The sequence below is a fragment of the Euprymna scolopes genome, chromosome 23, assembly GCF_053919585.1.
Source record: "Euprymna scolopes isolate OS-2025 chromosome 23, ASM5391958v1, whole genome shotgun sequence".
NCBI lineage: Eukaryota > Metazoa > Mollusca > Cephalopoda > Sepiida > Sepiolidae > Euprymna > Euprymna scolopes.
Window position 1 is genome coordinate 46,221,962 of NC_136504.1, and position 25,080 is coordinate 46,247,041.

At 29.7% G+C, this 25,080-nt stretch overlaps 1 protein-coding gene across 1 annotated transcript in view; it reads left to right on the forward strand.

The window, feature by feature from the left end:
• Positions 1-24,631, forward strand: part of LOC145245869 (F-box/WD repeat-containing protein 1A-like) — a 149,756-nt gene extending 125,125 nt beyond the window's left edge. Inside the window, exons 6-12 of the mRNA XM_080107580.1 lie at positions 284-402; positions 4,200-4,305; positions 7,841-7,984; positions 8,158-8,276; positions 12,361-12,471; positions 15,120-15,198; positions 24,286-24,631. Of these exons, the coding sequence (XP_079963706.1) occupies positions 284-402; positions 4,200-4,305; positions 7,841-7,984; positions 8,158-8,276; positions 12,361-12,471; positions 15,120-15,198; positions 24,286-24,444 (837 nt within the window). The 3' untranslated portion in view covers positions 24,445-24,631. The remainder of the gene's footprint in view (positions 1-283; positions 403-4,199; positions 4,306-7,840; positions 7,985-8,157; positions 8,277-12,360; positions 12,472-15,119; positions 15,199-24,285) is intronic.
• Positions 24,632-25,080: the final 449 nt, after the last annotated feature.

A 25,080-nucleotide genomic window follows, 5' to 3' on the forward strand; every position in this document is an offset into this window, starting at 1 on the left:
AGCAGCAGTGCTATTTGTAGTTTTTGTATTTAGGCAACCAGATTCTATTATACTATTTGATACAAGCGCTAACATACTCTGTCATCATACTCAGTTTTATGGTGGTACATGTTGGACAACTCTTAGAAAACGACTACCAAACAGACCTAAAAAATTAACAAGACCCTTTTATTTGTGTGTAAACTGCAATAAAGTGTTGTTTTTTTTTTGTTTTTTTTTTAGTTATTTCTAAAATCTTTGTATATATCCATGTTTAAACCTTTTGTTTTTTTTATGTATACAGATTTGGGATAAAGGTTCATTAGAATGTGTGAAAGTATTAACAGGTCATACGGGCTCTGTATTATGTCTTCAGTATGATGATAACATAATTATATCTGGGTCCAGTGATTCCACTGTAAGGTCAGTTCACCTTTTTTACTTTTATAAATTTTGTTTGTATTTTATAAACACAACGGGGAGATAACTCCATATAAAGCGCCGACAATCCCTCCCCATCTTTAATTCTAGCTTTTCCAAAAAATCGAACCTTTATAATATACCTTTATAATAGTATAATAACTTGTTTTTTCGCTGAAAAAAAAAAAAAATACTTAATGAAATTAAGTGAAATTTCTTTTTTTTCCAATATTTTCATTTTTTTGTCTTGACTAAACTGTACAAGTACCGTTTTTTTTTTTTTTTTTTTTTTTTTTTTTTTCAACACTTAAAAATTCACAATTAGAATAAGTTTTAAAAACTGTTATTTATTGAAAGATTTTTTTTTCTCCAGAATTCCCTCTATTAAAAATAAAGAAAAATCTGTTATGTACATACCAGCGATATTACAAAAATATATTCCAAAAATCACATAAATTGATAAAATAGTTTTATTTTTATAGAGAAAATCAAATTTGATAAGTATCCATGGTATGACTGTTTGTCCTTTCATTTTGATAAATAACTCAAAAATACAGCTAAAGTTCTTTTTGGAGCTTTATAGCAATAATAAATCAGATTTATCTGAAAAATTTATATCAATATCTTTAAACAATGTTGTACATTTTAAATAAAAATTTAATCAAATGTATATCATGTAGTTGGGATATATTAAGTTATTTCTGACGAATAGATAAACTGTGAAACTGCAGTAAAATGTTCAGATATTAATAAAAAAAAAAAATTGTTTTAATCCTTTCGCCATTCAATGGTTAGTTTTTTTTTGCTAAGTTTATTTTTCAGAATAAGATTATAAACACTTTATATTCTGGTTAGCAGTTATTTTATGCAATTTATAAAACATCAAATTGAAAATTTTGACATAAAATATATTTGATACAGCCCATCCTCCTCTATGGTTCGCAGAGATGGACACTTTCCAAAAACCTAACATGCCTGAATGGTACATAGACTGATCTTCTATGGGAGCACAAGATCTCCTGTGGAAGACATGTTCAGTTTGCAGGCCATTGTTCTAGAGTAGGAAAGCAAGTTATTCCTTCCCTACTTCTATGGAACCCTACTACCCACCCCCCAGAAATAGAATGCTGACAAACTCGAATGTCAGTTCCAAGGCATGTCAATGTTAAGAGGCAAGATCTGGAAGCAGTCCTGAGGAACCTGGATATATGGCATGAGCATTTGAACTCCATCTTGACTATGATCGAAAGATGTAATTTATTATCTACAGTATATTAGACCATTTTTATCTTTTAGCTATAAAGTTAAATAATTTGACTAGCATTCCAGACTGGAAAATGTTTATTTTGAGTAATATATATATATATATATATATATATATATATATATATATATAAACACTTTATTTAATTGGCAAAATTTTAAAATAATTGTAAAGAAATGAACCATAGAGGGGGGAAAAAAAAATGGGACATGTAACAAATGTACAATTCAGTAAAATAAATAAGTCAATTAAAAACAAAATCGCTAAAGTACACCTGAAGCGCTTTTCGTTCAGACTAACTTTTCAAGGGTATTTTTTTTTTTTTATTTAGAATATTAGGTAGTGGAATGGAGTAAGATACTATATATATAATCTCACAACATGACTTATTTAAAAAAAAAAAAAAAAAAGTGGAATTCAAGAATTTTATTTTTTCGTATAAGATCACATGTCAGTATAGATATTTCTCTTTGGTGTATCTTGCCAATTTTTGAATCATCAATTTTTTCAGGGGATGATGCATAAGTAATCTAATTAGAATCCAAATGGAACTGCTAAGCAAAATTTAAATACTTTTTAGAAATTATAATCTACATCCAGGTATGAGTAAACTAGGTACAGTTCCATAAATTCATCTACTTATGGTATTGTTTTAGTATGAAATGTATAACAATGCTAGTTTATGTGTAGATAAAGTGGACTAAAAAGAAAATGGCCACAGGTTTTAGAATACATCCAACAAGTTTTGTAAATTATGTTTGACAATTTCATATGCACTGGAAAAATTATTCCAACTTGTGAAGTTGTCAAAGTTTCAAAATGATTCAATGGATTGCCATGTTTTGGTTAATAGCCAATTTTTGGCGGTGTAAGTTTTGTAATTTACCGTGTGCATTGAACCATTATTTGTAGTCAATTTATGGTTGGAAAAATATCTTCAAAAGATGTATATTTTTGTTGGAATTTAGTTCTTAAAAAAAGCGTTTAACAATTAAAAATCAGACTTTTTCAGTTTCTACAATTTTTCACTTAATTTTTGAAATTTTAATGAAAATTGTCGTCCTTTTCGTGATAAGATAACTTTTTGCAAATTTTCAAAGAAAGAAATACTTAGTTTTTTAAAATATAATTTAATGATTCTTTGGAAACTAATGGTAAATTATATGAAAGAAAAAAAAAAAAAAAGAAATGGCAACTGAGTGCTGGTAGATTGCTAGTAATCTGTAAGATCTATTTCTTCGATATAATATTATGAAATGAATTGAGAAAAATCTGTATGTGATACGAAAATGTATTCTAAAATCATGGTAAATACGTTAAAGAAAATCATTAAGCGATTAATGAAAATTTTAATCCTAATATGAATTATTGTAGAGTTATCCCCCATTGTTTTTTGTTGGAAATATTCTGCATAAGTCAGTTTATTTATTTTTATTTTTTGCAAACTTTATTTGAGAAGTTCTATCAACTCTCACAAAAGAACTTTCAGGAGAAGGAACTTTCAAATATTGGAAGTTAATTTTGATTAACAAAAAAGAAAAAAGTGCCTTACCTCTGCTAAACTTTCTTAAACAAGAAAAACACCTTCTAGAACAACCGTTTTTTTTTTTAAATCACACAAAACTAAGTATCCCTTTATTATATATATATTTGGTTGAATACAATAATTGTCTTTCACTACCTTTTTATCCCAAAAAGATGATTGTTCTTAAACAAAAGCCTTTACTGCACAAGTTAGAAATAACCTTCCAAATAATTTCTAACATTTTTTGATATTATCAAAATGGTGAATCTCTTGAATACTCATGAAATTTGTGATTAATTTGATTTTTGGAATGTTTTTGTTTCATCATGGTTATGTACATCATGCAGATTTTTCTTTGTTTTTTTTTTTTATTTATATAGAAGGAATTTTGAACAAGAACCAAATCTTTATTCAATGATTAGAATTAATTTGTATGTATATAAATGTAATTTTGTGACTATTTTATTTGTGAATTTTTTTTTTCACTGTTTTTCTTTGGTTTTTATTCAGAATTCACCCTTTTATTAAAAAATAAAAATCTATATGATGTACATACGCATGACAAAACGAAAATCTATTTCAAAATCACATTAACTGATCAAACAGTTTTAGTTTAAGAAAAAAAATCAATTTCAAGTGATTAATGGGAATTCAAAGGCATTAAAACGAATCTAGTACAAATAATTGTAAAGTTATCTTCCTTTTTGTTCTTTGATATTTAAAAAAAAATGAGCGAGACAGTCGCTTCTCGAACACTCATAAAAATTTTATATAAAAATAAAACTTGGTGAATTTACGTGTTTTTTTAAAAAAATTTTTAAAAAATATATTTTGGTTTCATCATGGTACATGTAGATTTTTATTTTTTTTAATAGGGATCAAATCTTTTAATCGATGGTCCAAATTATTGACGTCAATTTTCAAATAAATTTGTAATGATGTATATATCTTATGATGCAATTAATTTTGTATGCCAATTTTATTTGCAAATTTTGTTCAAACTGTTTTCAGAGTATGGGATGTGTTGACTGGTGAGATGCTAAATACACTTATCCATCATTGTGAAGCAGTTCTTCATCTTCGGTTTAATGATGGTATCATGGTCACTTGTTCAAAGGTGAGGTTACTATATTTTAAAAATTTTTATTGGGGGCTAGTTTATGCCTTTCTCTCACCTCAATGTAACTGGAACATTAAATCTTTTTGTATCTTTTATTGTTAATCAAATATTTAGTAGGGAGAGAAAGAGACGTCGCCAGTCTGCTCCATTATTTTCATGACAAGTGCTCGTCTGTGCTCCAATCTATGATCTCCCCATGCCAAACTTTCAACAAAAAACCAAAAAAACTAGAGGAGCTACATCCACTATCAACAATTTTCCCCACTCTTTGTGTGTCTAATTCTAAATGCAGATTCTGAGAAAGGCTTTTCTAGAACTGCTCGCATGTGGAACACTGTTCTAGTAGTCTGGTTCCCAGCTTGTTACAATATAGTAGCCTTCAAATCCAATGTAAAAAAAAAAGTTCTTGAGTCATCCCCTTAATCTAAATTCTACTTAATCTACACCATACACCTTACATTCATTACCTTTTATCCTCGAGTGACCCCCGGAGCTTGATAAGTGGTGACTTCCTCGTATAAAAAAAAAATTTGAAATAATAAAAAAAAAAAATTAAAATCTATCAGAATGCATTTTTGTTTCTTCTCTTTGGTCATACAAGGTTCTAATTGTATAGATACGGCATAATCACATTGGCGCACTAGTTTTCGCTGAGATTACCGAAATTAAGAAACATTGAGCCTGGCCAGTACCAAATAATGAAAATACTAGGTGCTGTATGTAGAAGATTGATACTTCACTGCAAAAACAGGACAACATTTCCCCTAACCAAGGTACACATGCAACTGAGGACTGCTCCAGGGGAAGCTGGTTCAACCTGCCTAGGGTTAATGCTACTGGCTAATTATGTAGCCAGTTTCACCTTCCTTGCATTCATCATTTAATGACGGCTGATAGCCAATAGACCTGACCCCTCCCTCTTTTCTCCATAGAAAAGATTTTTTACATCCACTATCTGTGCGCATCTCGCATGAACAAAACTTTAATATTTGCATGTTGAATTATATCTTGTTAATAATCACTACTGTTCTCATCTTGAGTGTTATTTTGTACAAGGACTTGTGGCACTGTGGATAGAGTACTTTGTAAAATTCAGTTGTAAAAGTTACTCTTCTGGAAGTTGAGGGTTCAATCCTTATTGCAGGCGACACCCAAAATACAATTGCGTATTAAGACTTCTACCCAGTCATGGCTGATGGAATGAGAGCATGCTACCCCTATGAATTAAATAATGGGCTCCATTTGAAATTCTGTGCAGAGTCCGGAGTTTGACAAGATACACCCAAAGAAGGTTGGCGGTTACATCAACCTAAACGTTATGCAAATAATACTCAAGAAGCTAATGGCAGTACAAAGAATATAAATAATGTGATTAGTCAATTTTCGTCTCAAAATTCAGAATTGTAATAATCACTCTTTGATTTGAAATCAAAGAGGCAATCGCCTAAAAACCTATTTAAAAAAAAACTAAATGAAATTCATCAGCACTTTAGTTTCTTTGTAAAACAAATTGTCCACTTCAATCTTATTAGTTGGAAGAAGTGAATTTATTTGGCATTTGAAAAATATGGAAGCATTTGCATCGAAAGTCATTTAAATTGGCTTTTGATTGTTTTAGCAAATCCTCATAAAGATTGTTTTGGAAACCAATCCTCATCTATTAAGATCGTTTTGGAAACAATTTACATCTCTTGATTTTGTAGATTAAAGCATTGCCATAACACTATTAGCGATAGTTTTATAGCAAATTGATTCAATTAATGTGACAAAACTATACTGTAATTAAATTTAACTTTAAAAATTCTATTTAAAAAAAGAAATCGGATGATATAGTAAAAAGAAAAGGACAAAATAAACTTAAGATGCTTTGAATAAGAGTTTCTATAAAAGGACTCGTGTTCAGTTGCTTTCAGAAAGCATTCTGTCTAGTAGCCATCTCATTTGTTTGCATGAATTTGAAGACTCTTTTTGCTGGAGACCTTCCATTTGAAAATAAACAGATTATTTAATGTGAAAGGTGTTTGAAGGCTATATCAATGCCATTGTTGGGAAACACAATTAGTATATAAAAGAATGATATTAGAAATTTTCAATAATTTTCCATTATATTACATTTATTTAATAACATAATGTGTTGTACATTATGGTAGGTGTTGATGTCCCTAATTTTTAAGAGTAGCATCTCTTCGGGGAAAAAAGAAAAACGTATACAAGTTTTCAATTAATTGTGCAAACTAACATTGTTAGAAGCAAATGATAGTCTTATGCTGGATTCAAAGTCATATGGGAATCAAACGAAATGACAAAATTGATAGTCGCCAAAACTGCTCATAAAAAATCACATACAAGATTTTGTTCAGATTTAAAAATAAAAATGCAATCAACTGCAACCCAAATAAACTATTAAGAATAAAACCCACTCGAAGTGAATGGGTACAAAAATACAAAGAATTACAAAAGGAAGAAGTTATCTTCTGTCGACTCCATATTGGACACTCTAAAATAACCAAGAGGAGCCTCCATGGTGCATAGCTTGTCATGGCTCATACACTGTTACACTTCATGATAGATTGCACCAAATTTACATCTATACAGAAAAAGTACTTTAATGTAAAAACATTAAAGAATCTATTTAAACACAAAGATAGATTAATAGCATACGTTAAAGAAATAAAATTACTCAATAAAATTTGAAAAAATGTTTAAAACTACTTCAGCAAGCAATATGACACAAATATATATATTTCCCAAAAAATTATAGAATAAGAAAATAATACATAAATAAACCCAATCCAAGAAATTATGCCTAAGAAATAGACCTTAACTAAAACGAATACAATCAGAAATAGTATTTAGCCCTAAAATGGCTTTATAATGGTTGATGGGCCATCAAGCCCAAACCAAACTGACCTTTTTGTTGTGTATCTTGTTGAACTAGGGAACCCTTTATTTCATTCATAAGGGTAGCATGTACTTGTTCCATCAGCTATGACTTAGAAGTTTTAATTTGAAATTGTATTTTTAATGCGCCCTCCTCCTCCCAAGGTGATTAAACCTTCAATCACCAGAGACTAACAGAACTTACAACTTAATTTTACCAAGTACTTTATTCACTACGCCATACGTCCTTGCAAAAGTAAATAAACAAGATACGCTTGAAGGTAACAGATCACATTACTTCGAAACCTAGTATTAAAGTAAAAATAGTCCAAATGATACAAATTATCAATTATAATCTCTAAAATTTAGAAACATTACTTTCCCTCAATTTCTAGTGGAAATTTTCTCTACATAATTTTTTTTTCTTATTTGGAAATTTACTTTTCTATTAAGTTAACACAGCTCATATATAATGCTATTAAAATTCTGTAACTATGCTTGAAAACTGAAACGCTATGAAATTGGTTCATTCTTTTGTTTAATAACTCGCTATTAAAGATATCTTCACATTAACACTGAAATTATTCTTAGCACCTAAGAATGTCTTTCTTTGCATCCCCTATAAAATATCTTTATTTTCAAATCGTTGCAGGATCGATCAATCGCAGTCTGGGACATGAACTCGTCTTCTGATATAAACTTACGAAGAGTTCTTGTTGGCCACCGGGCTGCTGTCAATGTTGTGGACTTTGATGAAAAGTACATTGTTTCTGCCTCCGGTGATCGTACCATAAAGGTTTGTAAAAAGATGCAACTTTTTTATGCTTCTAACTTATCCCCAGATGCACATTTGTAACGTTGCAATTTTATCCTCGTGCTGCCCATATGTAATATGGCAATTAACTTGGATTTATTTTTATTTGCTTATGAATTCTAATTCTATATATCAAACTTATCTTTTTTTTATAGGTTTGGAGTACTTCTTCCTGTGAATTTGTTCGCACACTAAATGGGCACAAGCGAGGCATTGCCTGCCTCCAGTATCGGGACCGCCTCGTTGTCAGTGGCAGCTCGGATAATTCGATTAGGTTAGCGATCACTTCACATTAAAAATTTATTTTTTTTTCATATGTACATCTTTTTTACCCAGTTTAAAACAATTTATTTTCTATTTTTTTTATTTTAAGTAGTTGGACTTACCTGCCACTGCCAGAGATGTAGTGAAATCATGTTGGATTTTATTTTTTGTTCACACATATTAAATTTTCAACTATTTTATTTAAAATGGATTTTTTTAAAAAATTTTTTATTTTTTTTATTTAAAAATGTTTTATAGTAGCAATCATCTGGGCTGGACTAAGTTTATTTTTAAAATAGATTGTAGAAAACTTATATTGCCAATAACACAGTACAACAATAGCAAATAGAAATTGATTAGTTGAAAGCAGTTTGATTTGTCAGTTTAAATGCTATTTAGGTTTTTGAAAATCCGACAAAGTAATGTTTATAATTAACAGAAGTAAATTCCTGCCAGTAAATTTCTCTTCAATTAATATTCATCAATATTGTCTAGGTGATTTCTTCATCTTCATTTTTGGTGAAACCTTTCATTTAAGGGAATCATATTGTATGAATTCTAAGATTCTGTTGTTGGCATTAGTTTCCCCTAATATTTTCCTGCTTAGAATTCTTTCTAGAAAAACATTGAGTATTTACAGGATGGGCCAATGTGAAGATTACTGACATCCTGAGTGAAAGTGATTTTTCTGGAACTAACTGGATTTGAACTTGGAACATCCAGGTTATCTGTCCTTGTTAACCACATCCACCTTAAGGAAATAACACCTATTTTGGTCTTCAACATCATCAGATGTTGCAAAAAAGATGTCTAAGTTTTTTTATTGTTTTTTTATCTTATCTTTCTAGCAGAACTTGAGACAAGGAAACCTTGACTATGAAATTTAAGTGGAGAAACAATTTAAGAGCCCCCCCCCCCCAATCTCTACATAATTTTTTCACAGTGGTACATAAAAGAGAAATCAGATTGGTTATAAGATTTCATTTTAGACCACCTTTAGTTGACCCATTGAATTGTGAGAACTGGAAAGTGAGCTTGCGTAATATCTGGGAAGACGATGTTACATGACTGGCGCCATTATTCAAATGATAGAATCTTTATTTCAATATCTTTTTTTGGAAATACTTAATATTTTAGAAGTATTATTGCAGCACATAAATTTGCAACATAAAATATCAATGTGTGTTCAGTTTCTGGCATATTTAATTCCCCCCCCCCCCATTTAATTTTCATGAAAGTTCAAATATGATTAGGGATTCAAATAAAACAGTCATTAGTTCATTTGGTTCTTGTCCAGAATTGCCCCAAATTAAAAAAAAAAAAAAAAAAAAAAAAAAAAGCAAAAACAAATTCTAAAAATCTTAAATTGAAAGTTTTCTTTTTAAATAAGAAAATTATATTTTGACTGTCTTAGCAGTGAATGGCTCACCTATTTTTTTTTTTTTTTTTTTTTTTTTTTAAATCTGGAAGCAAGGGAGATAACCTTACAATAATTGCAAATTTCCATTTAATCGCTTAAATTTTTTTATAAGAATAAAACTACTTGATCAATTTGATTTTTGGAATAAGATCTTTTCATTTCTTCACAAGTATGTACATACAGATTTTGCTGTATTTTTGTTTATTAATATAGGGGAAATTCTGAACAGGAACCGTTCAATCGTTTACCCTTTTCCCCATCCCTCGGAATTCATCTCTTGGATTATTTAAACTATTCTGATCGTGGTTATTTTCGACTTTTTAGCTTCAATTGTATCTTTGAATTTGTGAACCTAATGTTCAGTTTCAAACTAAACCATTTCATTAGTAGTTTGTTCTTGTTCAGTAACTGTGACTGGGTTAAAGTGTAATGTTTTCTTGATTGATATCTGTAGTAAGGATTGAACCGTAAATCTCCGCAAGACTTTGCTTAGGAATCTTTGGTAATCAACTCCTTTAATCATTGTGCCACATGTTTGTGAAAATATTTCCGCCTCTGATGAGACTGAAAAAGAGGAAGTAGAAACTGTTGGAAAAAAAAATTGTATAATTGAGTAGCTAACCTGAAGTGAGGTTGCGAAAATACAATTTTCTTTGCGACCTTCTTCTCAGGTCTTGTAACTACAGTAACATACAAAAAAAAGGGTACTCCTGCAGTATTTTACCCACCGATTTCACGATCTTAGCTGAGCGTTGACGAACGCTTTCGCCGTTAACGCCGACGAAAGCCGAGAATTCGGAGCTACGGTGCAAGAAGAACGCTAAAAGTATGTGAATAGCAACAACATTACAAGGAAAAGATATTACACACACACAACAAAATGGATAAAATTAATACAAAAAATTTGGATAAAATAAATCACAAACACTTACCGTAAGTTTTTTTAAAGTAGAATAAATTTATTTTGTCGAATATTTTTTTTTTTTTTTTTTTTTTTTTTTTTTTTTGTTCATTTTGTTTTCCGATAGCTTTTTTTTGGGGGGGGGGGGGTAAGCAACAGTAATAATAAACACTTCAATGATTTTTTTTTGTTTGTTTTTAACAAAACGTTATTAAACAGTAACAACAATGTTTTTTTTTTTCAGTAATGTTTGTAGGGGGGGGGGGGACAACAATTACTGTTTATCTTTAGTTCCGACTGGAAGATTTTCTACTGACTGTAGAGGCAAAGTAGGGAGCAAAGGGTTTTCAGAGGATGTGGAAAGAAGCTCCTTCCCATCCGGGTAGCCTTCCGCGATTTGATTTATTATGGAGACAAAAGAAGGGTTGTGTCCAAATTTTTGTCTCCACATAAATTCGCATAAATATGTTTCCAACAGCTCCCGGTTTTTTTTTTTTTTATCGCTAAATTAAATAGCTGAAATGAAAGGCTGTGTATTTTTACTTTGAACAATAAAATAACTGAAATGAAATGCTATGTGTGTAATTTCAATGAAAATTATTCGTCTGCTGCGCGTTCGTTTGAAGCGCCCTGATTGGCTGATAGAGTATCGTACCGCTCGGCGTTTTCCGACGGATGTCGATCAACGCTCGGCTAAGATCGTGAAATCGGTGGGTAAAATACTGCAGGAGTACCAAAAAAAGAATGAAGTTACTCTTCCCAAAGGAGGAAGGTTTTTATAACAATTACCTTACTCTATTAGTATAAATAACCACAAGGCTATTGTTCTTCTTGGCTGTTGGAAGAGCATCCTCACCTCTGGCAGCTACACCCAGCTAAGTTATGTATTATTTACTACAATGCTAATTATTTTTAATCTGTGACTATATAAATAAACTAATGGTTTACTGCCCTGTGGTCTTGGATTCCACACATTAGAAAAAAAAAAACACTCCCAATGCTTTGAAGAAAAAAACAAAACAAGTGACAAATAATTTTCGAAATGTTTATTCAAAATGATATTTAAAAAAAAAAAAAAAAAATGTAACAAATTATTTTTAATTTGATATTTTAAAGAACAAAATTGTTCCCTAATTTAGAAACTTCAGTGCCCTTTTAAACCAACTCATTTCAGGTGAAAACATGTCATGGTGAAATTAGTAATGACAAAAAAAAAATGGTCCAGTAGAAAAATAATTAAATTAAACTAAAATAGAGGAATTTTACGTTATATCTTTTTAATGTGGGGAAAGTCCTTCAGTATGACAAACGAAGGGAGATAACCCTCGAATTGAATTATGGGTCTGCCATCTTTAAGCATAATATCTGGGAAGGTAAATGTGACGGATTTAAAAAAAAAAAAAAATTATTTTAAAATACTTTTAGCAAATCTACTGGATCATTTTTCATATTTTAAAAAAATTATGATAATTTCACCATAACATGAGTAAGTTATGTTTTCACCTGAAATGCATTGGTCTAAAAGACTACCAATGTAAATAAGCAGCAAAATTGCAGTAAACTTAAAAAAAAAAAAAAAAAAAAAAAAAAAAAAAAAAAAAAAATAGCTACAACTGTTACTATAATGGTGTTACGCGTATTCAATAGTAATGATATCATAGCTCATTAAATCTTCATGCTCTTCTAAATTAATGTAGTTTGCCATTTTCACTATTCCATGCTTGAGGAGTTAATTTTTTGATTGTCTGAATCTTTAAATTATTTTCATTTTAGGTTGTGGGATATTGAATGTGGAGCCTGCCTTAGGGTGCTTGAAGGTCATGAAGAACTGGTCAGGTGTATACGATTTGATAACAAACGTATTGTCAGTGGTGCCTATGATGGGTAAGTATTGATTGCCATATTTCTTTTCAGCTTAACATATCTATAGAAATATTTTGACTTTAAGCTTTAAATATAACTTCTGAACCGTTAGATATTTGCTCAATTCAAACAGTTTTGAACTGTTTATTGAGCTCTTGATAACTGCTGTGATTAAATAACAATCTGAAATAAAAATCAACTTGGGATGAGATATATATAATTGTAGATATAAATATCTTAAAATTGGAACATATCAAAATAATAAAAAGCTTAATATTAAGATAGATCAACTACAGAAATAGGAAAAATAGATGAAAAATAAAACTGAATCGGGTTACATTTACTAATCCAAAGTTCTGACAATTCATTGTAATGAATGATTCTTAACCCATGGATTTTCAAAGCTAAGCTCTTTGCATCAGAGGATAAACATGTATAAAAAAAAATGAATCCCTAGTTAGCATAAATTTGAAAATATAAAATATATCAACAAACAATTGCAAAAATAAAAAGCGTTTTCAATAGAATAACGGATCAACTAATTCGCCAGTCAATCAATTCATGAAATAATCTGTACAAGTGTGACTTATAGTATAAAATATTTCAATTTATTCAATTTTATTTTTTAATCTTTTTATACACACACGTTTGTATGTATGAATGTGTTTACACCACCCACACATATATATATATATATATATATATAATAAATGCAGCCCAAAAAAACATTTTCAGTTTTTCTAATCTTTCATTATTATTTAGCTACATTTTGTGATAGTGGAGGATTGCTGGAAATATCAAAATGTTAAATATAAAGACATTGCTTTTATGCTTCATGAATCTAATAACCTTGAAATTACTATTCTAGAAATATAAGTGAAATAATATTTTAACATATGCACACACACACAAACACATCTGGCTTAATAAAAAAGAATCTTCATAAATACTTAGAAGCAATCCCTGGAAGATCAAGCTGTAACGAAATACAAATAGCAGCCATAAAGGGAACAGCGTCTATTCTTAAGAGCCCTCGGATATAAATTTAAATCATAACAGAATCAAGTGTTAGCTCCAGGAGGGAGCCCCTTGATCTCTTAAAACTTACTGAAGTAAAAAAAATTTAAAGAAAAGTGTATATAATAAATTCAGGTAGTAGAAAGGGAAATTGTTTCTGATCCTCTGACAATGGATTTTGTTTGGTTGAAAGGTTTCTCTCGACTTCCAGGTCTGTTGTGCACTAAAAGGAGACAAATCATTTTAATGTATTCGTTTTGAATTCATGTAAAAATGTGGCTTTGTTTGGAAAATTAATCGTTTTGTTGCAGCTGTGACAGACCATGTATTTGACACTGTAACCGGTGTTGGAATCAATACTAACAGCAGACTAGCACAATGAGCAGATGATCACAGCATGTGCAATGGACACAGATGCACATTCACAATATATCTCCACATTGAGATTTCCATATTTTTATCACTTGTAAATACACCATCTTCCAGATATATTGCTATTCCAAAGTTTTTTTTTTGTGTGTGTTGTCCATGTATTTAATTAGTATGTCATTTCAGTTTAAAATAACATTGTCATTTTGGAATTTGAGATGAAGAATAACAAGTTTAGTTGGAGTCCAAATATTCTAATAATAAAGGTAATAAAGGTGCTGGACCCACCCACCCCTCTCTCCAACATTTTCAAGTTTCAAATTTTTCATGAGTTACTAAATTTGAAATCTCAAGAAGCACCAAAAGGCTTTAATTTCTAGCTACAAAAATAATCTTTGATTATTGTCCTCTCTTGATTTATAAGATCTCTTCTCTCAATTCAAATATTGAAATTCTTTTCATGAATTTAGTATCTTAAATTAAGAAACTATCCAGAAGATTTTTAATTTATATTTGGTTACTAGTTTTTAATCACCAGAAGTGTATTTGTTAAATTTGATTTAACATATTTACTAGGGAATGCCAAAAACTATTCTATAGTAATTGGTATACGTTTATTTAAAATTGGAAATTTGAAAGTCTTATTTGCCTACATCTCTATCATTTTATTTTTATGTCTCTCCATTTAGCTCTTACTCCCATTTAGAAACTGATCTGCTTGTTTTTGGTTAAACTGGAAAATAGTTGGCAGTCTCGAACTTAGTAAAAGGTTGGAAGGTTCTTATTGACCAGTTCCATTTGCGTTTTTCTTTGTTTTTTTATTTTTCATTCTTTTTGGCGTTTGTAGATTTTTCCACTCCTCATTATTTGTATATATATATATGTATATATGTATATGTGTGTCATTGGAATCTTTTAAGTAAATTTACTCATGGAGTGAATGCAGTATTTTGATGAAAGAATCTAGTTAAGAGCAAGTAAAATTATTTTTGTCAAAAAGAATGATGCTCAACTCAAATGGTGCATAATGCCAAAGTTGAATACAAATTTTGTAATTTTTTAACTAAATAAATTTTTGGATTTCTGGTATTCATTGACGTGCTTTAAGGAAGCATTAACCTGCTATTCCTCTCCAGCTAAGTATCAAAACTATGATTTTAATTAATCATGTATTCAATTAATCATGTATACAATTAATCTTATTTTTAATAACTATTGTTTGGCTGTGAACTAGCCACAAGAGATGAACCTAACCGGACTCTAAAACTGTTTAATCATTTCAGGAAAATAAAGGTGTGGGATCTTGCTGCCGCCTTGGACCCACGCGCTCCTGCTGGCACTTTGTGTCTTAGAACTCTTGTGGTAAGTATGCACACGTTTTTTTTGTTTTTTTTCTAAAATCACAAGCTAATAACTTGCATGTACTCTGCATGAAGTGATAATTGTTTTAAACCAAGTGTATTTTTAGCATAACAATTGAAAGGAACAGCTTTTAACATGACACTCTATCTGATGCCACTTAATGATCTAACGTAAACAAAGAAGCATATTTTCAAATTGACGCAAAATTTACTTTTAACGGTCCCTAAGACCATAATTTATTAGGAAGAATGTCTGGAACAGCGTACTATTCAGAAATGTGTGTAAAAAGGGGGATGGTGGACTCTAATGCGAGTGAATGTTACAAAGTGGTGATCAGTGGTTTACGTGTTAGGAAGTTCTGTTTAGCTTGTGAAAAGGGAGTCTGATTCAACACCATTTTTTGTGATGTTCATAAACATTGAATGTGCAAGAAGTACAGTAGAGCAGGTAGGTTGAATGATAACCAGTTTACGTGCAAGAAGTGTAAAACTATAGAGAGGAGCAAGAATTCTGGAGAAATCCCACTGCTTGATTGTCGACGCTCTCAGATGTCAGAAAGCTTTTTACTCTAATAACTTCATCTCTAACCTTTGGAATTCTCTCCCTGCTTCCTGAAATTTAAATTTCATGTAAACAAATACTTTACTGGTAAACTCTCTGCTTAAGATATCCCTGTGGGTGTGATCCCTAATTCAGTAGTCTTTTATGTCTGGTAATATGACTGGTTTTGAGTGAAAAATTTATTTAAAAAAAAACACACTTGTATTTATATAATTAAGCTATTGGGGTTAAGTTTTATTTTGGTGACATCATTGGAGCTCAGGGAGTTTCCAAAGTGACTGCAAGAGTTGGGAATGGATGGTGCAAGTTCAAAACTTGTGCTATTACTAACCAGCTTAGTGTTACCATTGTTGAAAAGAAGCCTACCAGACATGTATGAAGTGTGACATATGGAAGTGGAACTTGGCCAGTAAGGATGTATTACACAGAAAGAAATATGAGAATGTTAGTTATGACACGAATAAGAAAAACCCGTTTAGATCTGATGACCCCAGAGGAAGATTAACTTTGAGCAATGTATGGGAAAACTTTGTTTGGTTTCATTGAAAGAATGGATGAGTTTGGGTTACATGTGGAATGATTGAGATGGAGGTCAGTTGGCAGAAAGGTCAAGGAAAACCAGAGAAAGTGATGAGGATAAACTTGATAGGAAGAACAAAGACTTGACCAGAAATAGTTTAATTTGAAAGTCAATTTCTAAAAGCCATTTTACACGTACCAGCTTGTGAAGCGGATGTTAAACCGAATATGGTAACAAGACCACAAACACACACTAATTATATTTCAAAAGTCGGACTTTGAGAAATGAGATGTTGATTAAAAATATTTCTCTTCTAGTATGGCTGAATTAAAAGGTCAACAAAGAGACATTAAAATGGTCATGGCTACAATGGCAAATTTTTTCCATCCAATACAATCTTGCTGTAAAGACATCCGTAAGAAATTGTATTGCATGTCTCAGTTGGTACAACCATGTCGCCTATCATTTTAAACGCCATTAAGTGTCCCACATCAGTGTTAATGGCTTAAAACTCCAAGGTAGGCTGATGGCGACATGGAGGAATATATAGATGTTGATGCCCTAATCCTGATGGGCAGGACAGTAGAAATGGCAAGATAGAAATTGGAATAGATTCACAAAATGTCTAATCTTAATGAGAGACCCTAAGATGAAAAAAATGAAAAGTTTTTACAATGTATATTGAAGACATACTTAAAAAGATGAATTTTTTGGTAAATTTATTTGCATGGGACATTGACATCTGAAATCTGTCATTAGGACCAATGTCTTGTTTGTGCAGACCACAACAAATAACCAGGACGGTTTATTTTTTTTTTTTGTTGTTGGAGATTTGGTAGTCTGACCTATTATTTAGAAATCTAGTCATTTTTGCACTTTTATTCCCCCCCCCCCCTCCCCCGCGTCAGATAAAAGTATTGTTTTGGAATTAAATGTTACTCTGAAACGAATCGATCTGAAAAATAATGCATTCTGTTTACGTTTGGAAATGTTGGCATGTTTAAATGATAGTGTCTTGCTGATCCTTTCACCAGCCTGCATGTTAAGGGAGAGGGGGTGGGGTGACAAATGTTTGGTCAATACCTACTATTTATAGCCATTCCATCAATTCAGCTTTTTACCAATGGAAGTTGAAAATCATAAAAATTCCTTTAAATTAACTTATTAGCGAAAAATCCCTCTAGCTTAATACCCAATGTGTATCAAGTTAGCCTCTTGAAATAGTCTGTTAATATTTCTGATCCTAAGTTGGTCCATGTTCAATTCACTAGTGTATGATAGGCTCCAATTATAAAGATGCACATCTGTTTCAGTATTATGGATAAGTACTAATTAAAAACTTTTTAAATTGTATTTAATAGATTAATGTAATAACTGAAGAGCCTATATTTGCATTCCAGTGAGATATTAATTTCATATTACAGGTGCAAATTTGGAGCTTCTAATGACAAGATTAATCTGTCACTCATTTGTCATAGTGCTAGTTCTATTTTCCAAAACCTCCACTATTAAATTTTAAATGCAACGGGGGTTTCTTTTCTCTTCAGACCTATAAGGCGCTACCTTTTAGATTATATATATATATATATATATCTATATATATATATATATATATATAAATCTTCATGTTAAAGTTTCGTATTATGGTGAATACTGCAACCAAAAACTAGGTTCTTGCATAATTTTTTGAGTGATTAATTTTAAAGATCTTATGAGAAATACTGAAAAAGTGAAGACAATTGGTCCATTTTTATATAAACTTCAGCACTTTTTTCATACAAATTTTAGGTACACTAATTAAAAAAAAAACCCAAAAACTCTTAGTTATTAAAATTTTTACAAGTTTGCAAAACTGGAGTTTCTACAGATTCTGAATCAAACTAAGCTGACTTTTGACGAATGAGAATTAATAAAGCAAACTGAGCTGTCACCAAAGAGTTGATAAGTTCAGAATGAAACTAAAATTCCACACAGAATTTCTTGAATTTTTTTTTTTTTTTTTTTTTTAATTACTTAAAGTTTGCACATAAATTCTCTTGCATAAAGGATTTATTTTGAGCAAAGGTAAATAAAATTTTTGTCAAATTTATAATGTATTTATGCTGAGGCTCTATCAATGCAGCAAGTTCCTCAGAGCACATTCCATTAATATAAAAAAAATATAAAGTAGTTGTAGTTATGCAGTTTTGTTTTTTTTTTTCTTTTCTTGCCTATATTAGACAAGTTTTTCATTTTCATGAAATAAATGAAATCGGTAATGGTGGTGGTTATAACATGTGTATCAGAAAGAGTTTAATAATTTCTCAATTACTGTCATCAATTTTTATTTTGCATTTTAATCAACAAGTTTGAAATTAGTGACTAAAATAATTATCTATTTCTAATTTTCTCCCTATGATTTCTACGTGTCTATTTCTGAAAATCGTGGTGACTTGAAATAGTCCCTCCCCCCTCTTTTATTATTATGATGATGATGATTATTAGAAAGGTATTATCACAAAATCATGTTAACAGTATTTGTATTTTAAAGTGATTTATTGAAATAATAAAAAAAAAAGCAAATTTATACAAATAAAAAATAACAAAATTAGTCTTATTTTCACTTTTATAATGTTTACAAAACACCGTTCATAAACATTTTTATTAAAGTTAAAATAGTTTTAGAAAAAGAAACTGGTTTCATAAACATTTATGAAAGTTCAGTTTTATTAATAAAACCTAATTTCATAAACAGTTTTATTTTAATTGTATAATTTCCTTTTTTTTTAATTTCAGTAAATCGCTTTAAAATACAGATACTAGTAACATGATTTTGTGATGAAAAAAAAAAATCCTTTTATGATAAAAAAAAAAAACAAAAAAAACTTGCCACTTCCAGACACAGGCTCACAGAAAGTGTCAGAAAACTCAACTAAAGTAAAATTAAATTTTTTTAATCCAATCCAAAAAAGCTTCACATTGCTTTCAATAATTGACATAATTTTCATCATTACATAGTTGAATCAAAGATGAATTTTCATAATTAAAAGTGGGGGTGAGATAGACTAAATTTGAGACAAAAATAAACATTAAACTTTTTTTTTTTTTTTTTTTTTTTTTTTTTTTTTTTTGACAACTTAATCACCAATTCCCAAACTTTTAGGAATTATTTCTATCATTTTTATGCTGTCAACATTTTGGCTGATGTAGACTTTCTTCAGGTGTATCCTTTTCAGTTTGGGAATCTTTGTTCGATCTGAGAAGTAAACTGAAAAATAAGTAAAAACTTAAACTGAGAGTAGATTGTTCTCAGTTTATCAGCCATAACTGGATAGAAGTAATAATTTATCACTTGTAATAAAAATTGAACATTTAACTTTTGGACTTCAACCATATGTTCATGTGGGTGATCAAGAATAGTTGTCTCTGTATGTTCAGTTAAAGTCAAAAAAGCTATAAAAATAAGATTCACAAAGTTGATATATTCTTGATCAGTATTGCCCTGAATAAAGATCTAAAATTTATTTAAAAAAAAAAAAAAGAAAAAAGTTCATTCTTTGACCCTGAAGTGGCACAGATTTCATCAGGAGTAATCTTTTTTCACTGAAGAGATCTTATTGGAGTCAAGGTTTACTTGTGGTGAAAAGTATCTTTATGCCATGTTGTCTTGACAAACCCTTATACAGAGAGACCTTATACACTAGAGGACATGCATGTGTATGTTGTCTGGTTATAAAATATGCTTAAATATGATATTTTAATTTGTCCAGATTTTGTATATATTATTATAGTTGTGATTTAAAAGTAAAAATAAAGTATTTGGGTGCTATCAACTAGAATCGAAACCAAAACTGTAGCATTCAAAGCTGGTTACGTCAACACTGTACCAACGTGATACACATGAACTGATTAAAGTTAAACATTAAAAATAAACTAAGATGAATGTACAAAACGTATAACGATTTTCCTATTGTGACCCCTTAAAAACTTTAACCAGTTAAAGACGCATAAAACAATCTGTAAAAAATCCAATCATTTGGGCCCTTTAGTGCCGCTCTGCAACTTTCAGTTTTGGAAGAGTTTGAAAATATGGATACAAACACACCACATATAGCCTTTTGTATATTAGATTTAAAGAAAGGGGTTCAATTTATTTTCTTTGCTGACCCTTTTGTTAGATTATAGAAGATAGCTTTACAGTAGACGTGAAAAATAGTTCTTGTAGTATTACTATTTAATAGACTTTTCTTTTAAACTGTAACTCGTTTACATAATTGTGAATTAATCTATTTATAATTGTATAAGATTCCAGAGTTTGAAAAGATGCACCTGAAGGTCAGGTTACATCAACCAAAACGTTGAAAGTCGTTACATAGAAAATTCTGAATTGGTTATAGTTCTTAATTAATCTTTCAAGCTATTTTATAAAAATGACCGTTTTTCTGGTCTGGTTTTCATTTCTGCATTTTCTATATATAATGAAATCTAGAATATTTTAGAAAGAAAAAAAAAAAAAAAATTAAAGTAAAACTAAAAATTGTTTAGTAAAATAAATGTGGTAGAAATAGGAATTAAGCAAATTGAGTCTAATTTCTTAGCCTTGAGTACAACTTGTATATTTTTAAAGGTAATTTAATGGAGAAATAAGAGCCTTTTTTCGTCCTTTTTTTTTTTTTTTTTTTTTTCAAACAAGAATTTTTACTTTGAAAATCAAAATTTTCCTCATTTTTAGATTAATTACATTCTTTGTTAATTGTTTGTAAACTTGTATTTTTATTTTTTTTAATAATAAATTTCTTACATATTTCTAAGATTTTTATACATTTTTATGGAGAAAATAAATTTTTCACCTTTCATTTATAATTACATATTTCTGCACATTATTTTCTCTATAGATGAAAATACATTTATTCTTGCCTGTCACGTCAGCACCACTTTTTGGTTGACCTTGGTTAATATTGAATTATCATAATCAGATTTGATGCAAAACATAATAGCTATTAGTTTTGATATTTTGGTACTAGTGCACTTATTGATCCGTGCTGAAATAATGTTATTTAAAAAGCCATTCTTAACATGGGGAGGGTGTTTTGTACCTATTATTATATACTTTAACCTTACAATTGAATAAAAAAACATATCAAACTTTAAACTTGGAAATACGATTTAAAAAAATAGAGCGGATCAGTAAGTGCACTAGCACCGATATTTCTATTTTCACTGATTGCAAAAATTACTAAAAAAATTTCTTTATAGAAAGTAGGAATTTAAATTAAACCTAACTTTATTTGAGCTATCAACATTTGAGTTGAATTCTTTGCACTGTTGGTTTTTAATTTTTAAGATTTTACTTCAATGACAAATGTAATAAGCCATTTTTATTTTCACTATTTTAATTGAAAAGTTTTTTCCTATGAAAAAATTTTAATTTTTAGTAAAAGCTGATTGGAAAAAAAAAAAAAAAAAAAAAAAAAAAGTCTGCCTGCCCCCAGTTTTATTAATATTCTCTAAAGTTACTATTGGTTAAGGATCATATTCCAGGAAAAAAACGATTAAATTTTTAGCATGATTGTTCAGTTTATGTAAATTTAATGTAATATATCACTTATTTAAAAAAAAAATTTTTTTTTAACTGTCCTATTAAGCCAAAAAATGTCTTTTAATTTGAACTTCATCATTTATGTTCATGCATACATATTAGGTTGGTGCAAAAAATGTCGTTTTTGACATGAAGTTTAACGTCAAACAACATTTTTGCACCAACCTAATACATAGATTGAACACGCAACAAAATTTGATATTTTTCTGGAAACTTTAATGTAGAAGACTAGAAATTTGAAGCCTGCTTTTTCATAAAATGGAGTTCATAGAAATTTACTTAATTTAAATAGAAAAAAAAACTGAATTACAATTTTTCAAAGGGGTTGCACCTCTTGTATATGTCTGCTCAAATTATACTAATTTTTTTTATTTTTAGGATTAAAATCTTTTGCATAAAAATTTTAAATGGTATTTCTGAATATTTTAAAGTTATATTTTTACATAAAGAATATTTTTAATTAAAAACGACTAAGAATTTAATACTTTTTAATATTAAAACCCAGATATAAAATGTAAGTTTGGATATTTGTTTTGTCATTAATTTAATTCATGTATAAAAATTGTCCTTTTTTTGGACACCATACTTGTCAGTCATAACAAGGGTGAAACCTTTTACTTTTTTTCGGTGGACAAATACATCGCTGGTGTTGAAAAGTGTATTTTCATTATATTTCAAGCCAAAGGTAATACATTTCTTATTATATTTCAGTTGACTAATAATTAAACTAACAATTTATCAATATTTTTATACCAACTTAAATATTTTTTATTTTGCGTTTTAGAATTTATATTTTAGCTTGCTTATGCCAAACTGTTACTATGCGATTTCTACTCGTTTTTCCACTTTTTATAATTATATGAAAAAAAAAAAAAATCTTTTCCAGAAAGTATGAAACTTAATTTAGTTTAAGATATAAACAATTGTTTAGGGCTTTGTTAAAATTCTATAATGGTGTACTTCATTTGTATATTTCTTATCCATGACCCATTGAACCTGTGTGTGTGTGTATATATATATATATATATATATATATATAATATATATATAAAATGGTTTACACAAATCAATTCATCCGGACTACAATTCATACTGAAATCAAAATGTCTGTTAGAAAATGCTGCTGATTAAGAATTTCATCTGTCTTGACTATCAGTATATAACCCCACTCCTCTTCGTTTTTAAATTTCAGTATGAATTGTGGTCCCATCAAGGTGCACGGTAGTACAGAAACATGAATTTTATTTGTAGACCATTTTAAATGTTGTTTCTTTGTTATTGTAGTGAAATTTGAAAAATCGAATTTCAAGTGAAATCTTGTATCTACTTAATTGTCGTGTCACAGTAATGAAGATACACAAAAATTACAAAAAAAACGATAAGGTAGAAAATTATTACTGAAAGTAGTTTTTGAAGACACCAAAAATTAAATTTTGCAAAAAAATTTTTTTTTTTTTTTTTTTTTTAAATAAGCTGGAGAGAATTGTAACAAAAGGGAGATAAATATTTTCTTAAAACTGAAAATCTTAGGTCAATTTAGCAAAACTTAATTGTCTTTGAAAACCGTTTTCATTAATAATTAATTTTCTACCCTATCGGTTTCTGTAATTTATGGATATTTTCAATTACTGCGATATGACAGTTTAGTAAATACCATTGATTTCACTGGAAATTCAATATTTCAATTTACAAATTTCGTTACAATAACAAAGAACCTAAATGCTTATATGAAGTATATTTTTAAAGTTCTATGTTGTATTAAATACTTTTTAAAATATTGGTTTTTAAATTCATTTTATAAATATATTTAGGCTTATTCAATTGAAAATTATAAAACTTTAAGATTTAAAAACTTATTTTATTTTGTGTTCAATCCCAAGTAAAGCTTCAGGAGTGTCAGCATTTAATTTGGCTGAAGCAATGTTGTTTTAAGAAATTAACTTTCCCTCGGAGCACAGAAATATACCGAAGAAGCATGAAGTCGCTGGAACAAAATTGCATCTGCCCAAGTCAAATTAAGTTTTATAGATGTCATTTTTCTTTGACTTAATTATTTAAAAGGATTATAATGTTGAAGGATTTCACTCGGAATGTATTGTGATGTTGTAATAAGCATTTGCACCACTAAACTTGCATATTGGTTGGATGTATCTCATTTCAAATGCATCCACACATCTCTGAAAGGCTTGCATCTGTCGTTTTGTCACGCTTAAGTTTGCAATAATATTTACATCACTAAATGCAGATTTCATGGATGCATTTTTAAGATGTTATCTAATATAGAAAAGCGAAAATGTCTGTATATTTCTATGCCCAACTAAAAGTCAAAAACTACACTGCTAGTTTTCTATAAAACCTGGTGGCCGTTTCTCCTTGCTAAGTTTTTGATGTATATTAAAAAATTTCCGTTATTTTATTTTTTTTCCAGGAGCATTCTGGCCGTGTGTTTCGATTGCAGTTTGATGAGTTCCAGATTGTTAGCAGTAGTCACGATGACACAATCCTAATATGGGACTTCTTGAATGTTCCTATCCCTGAAGGTTCGACTCGCTCCCCCTCCAGAACATATACTTATGTTCCGAAGTGATGACCAATAACCCACCAGTTGCTGCTGCTGCTGCCAGCTATCAACCCCTACCACCCACACATCCCACGACATCAAACTTCCTCTACCCTCTCTTCAATGGAGAGAAAATTTTGAAAAAAAAAAAAAAAAAAAAACTGGAATAGAAAAAAGAAACTGTTAAAATTCCAAAATAAATAAATGAACTGAAGCTGTACATACTTGTTTGGATGTATGGAATGCCTAATGACCTGCTTTTCTCCTCTTTGCGACAAGGTTTATTATATATAACTTTGGTTGCATTTTAACATGCATTCGTTTTTTTTTTTTTTTTTTTTTTCTCACGTATGTACATGTGATTGAAAAAAGAAAAAAATGACTTACACAGCAATTTTTTTTTTTTTTTTTTTCTGTGAATGTGGAAATGGGGTGGGGTGGGAGCAAAAGGTTAAAAAGATATTGTGATGACACTTTATGCTAGTATAATGAGAAAATACAGAAACTGTAAAATAAATTTTGGGGAGGGTAGAGGAGACACTGAACGGTTATATATATAAAAAAAAAAATTCCTCTTTCCTTCTCAGCTAATGTATTTTCATGTAAATTTCTTTCTAATGTTGATTGGGTCCTTCTCTAAGATTGGTAAAGCTGCCAAACCCT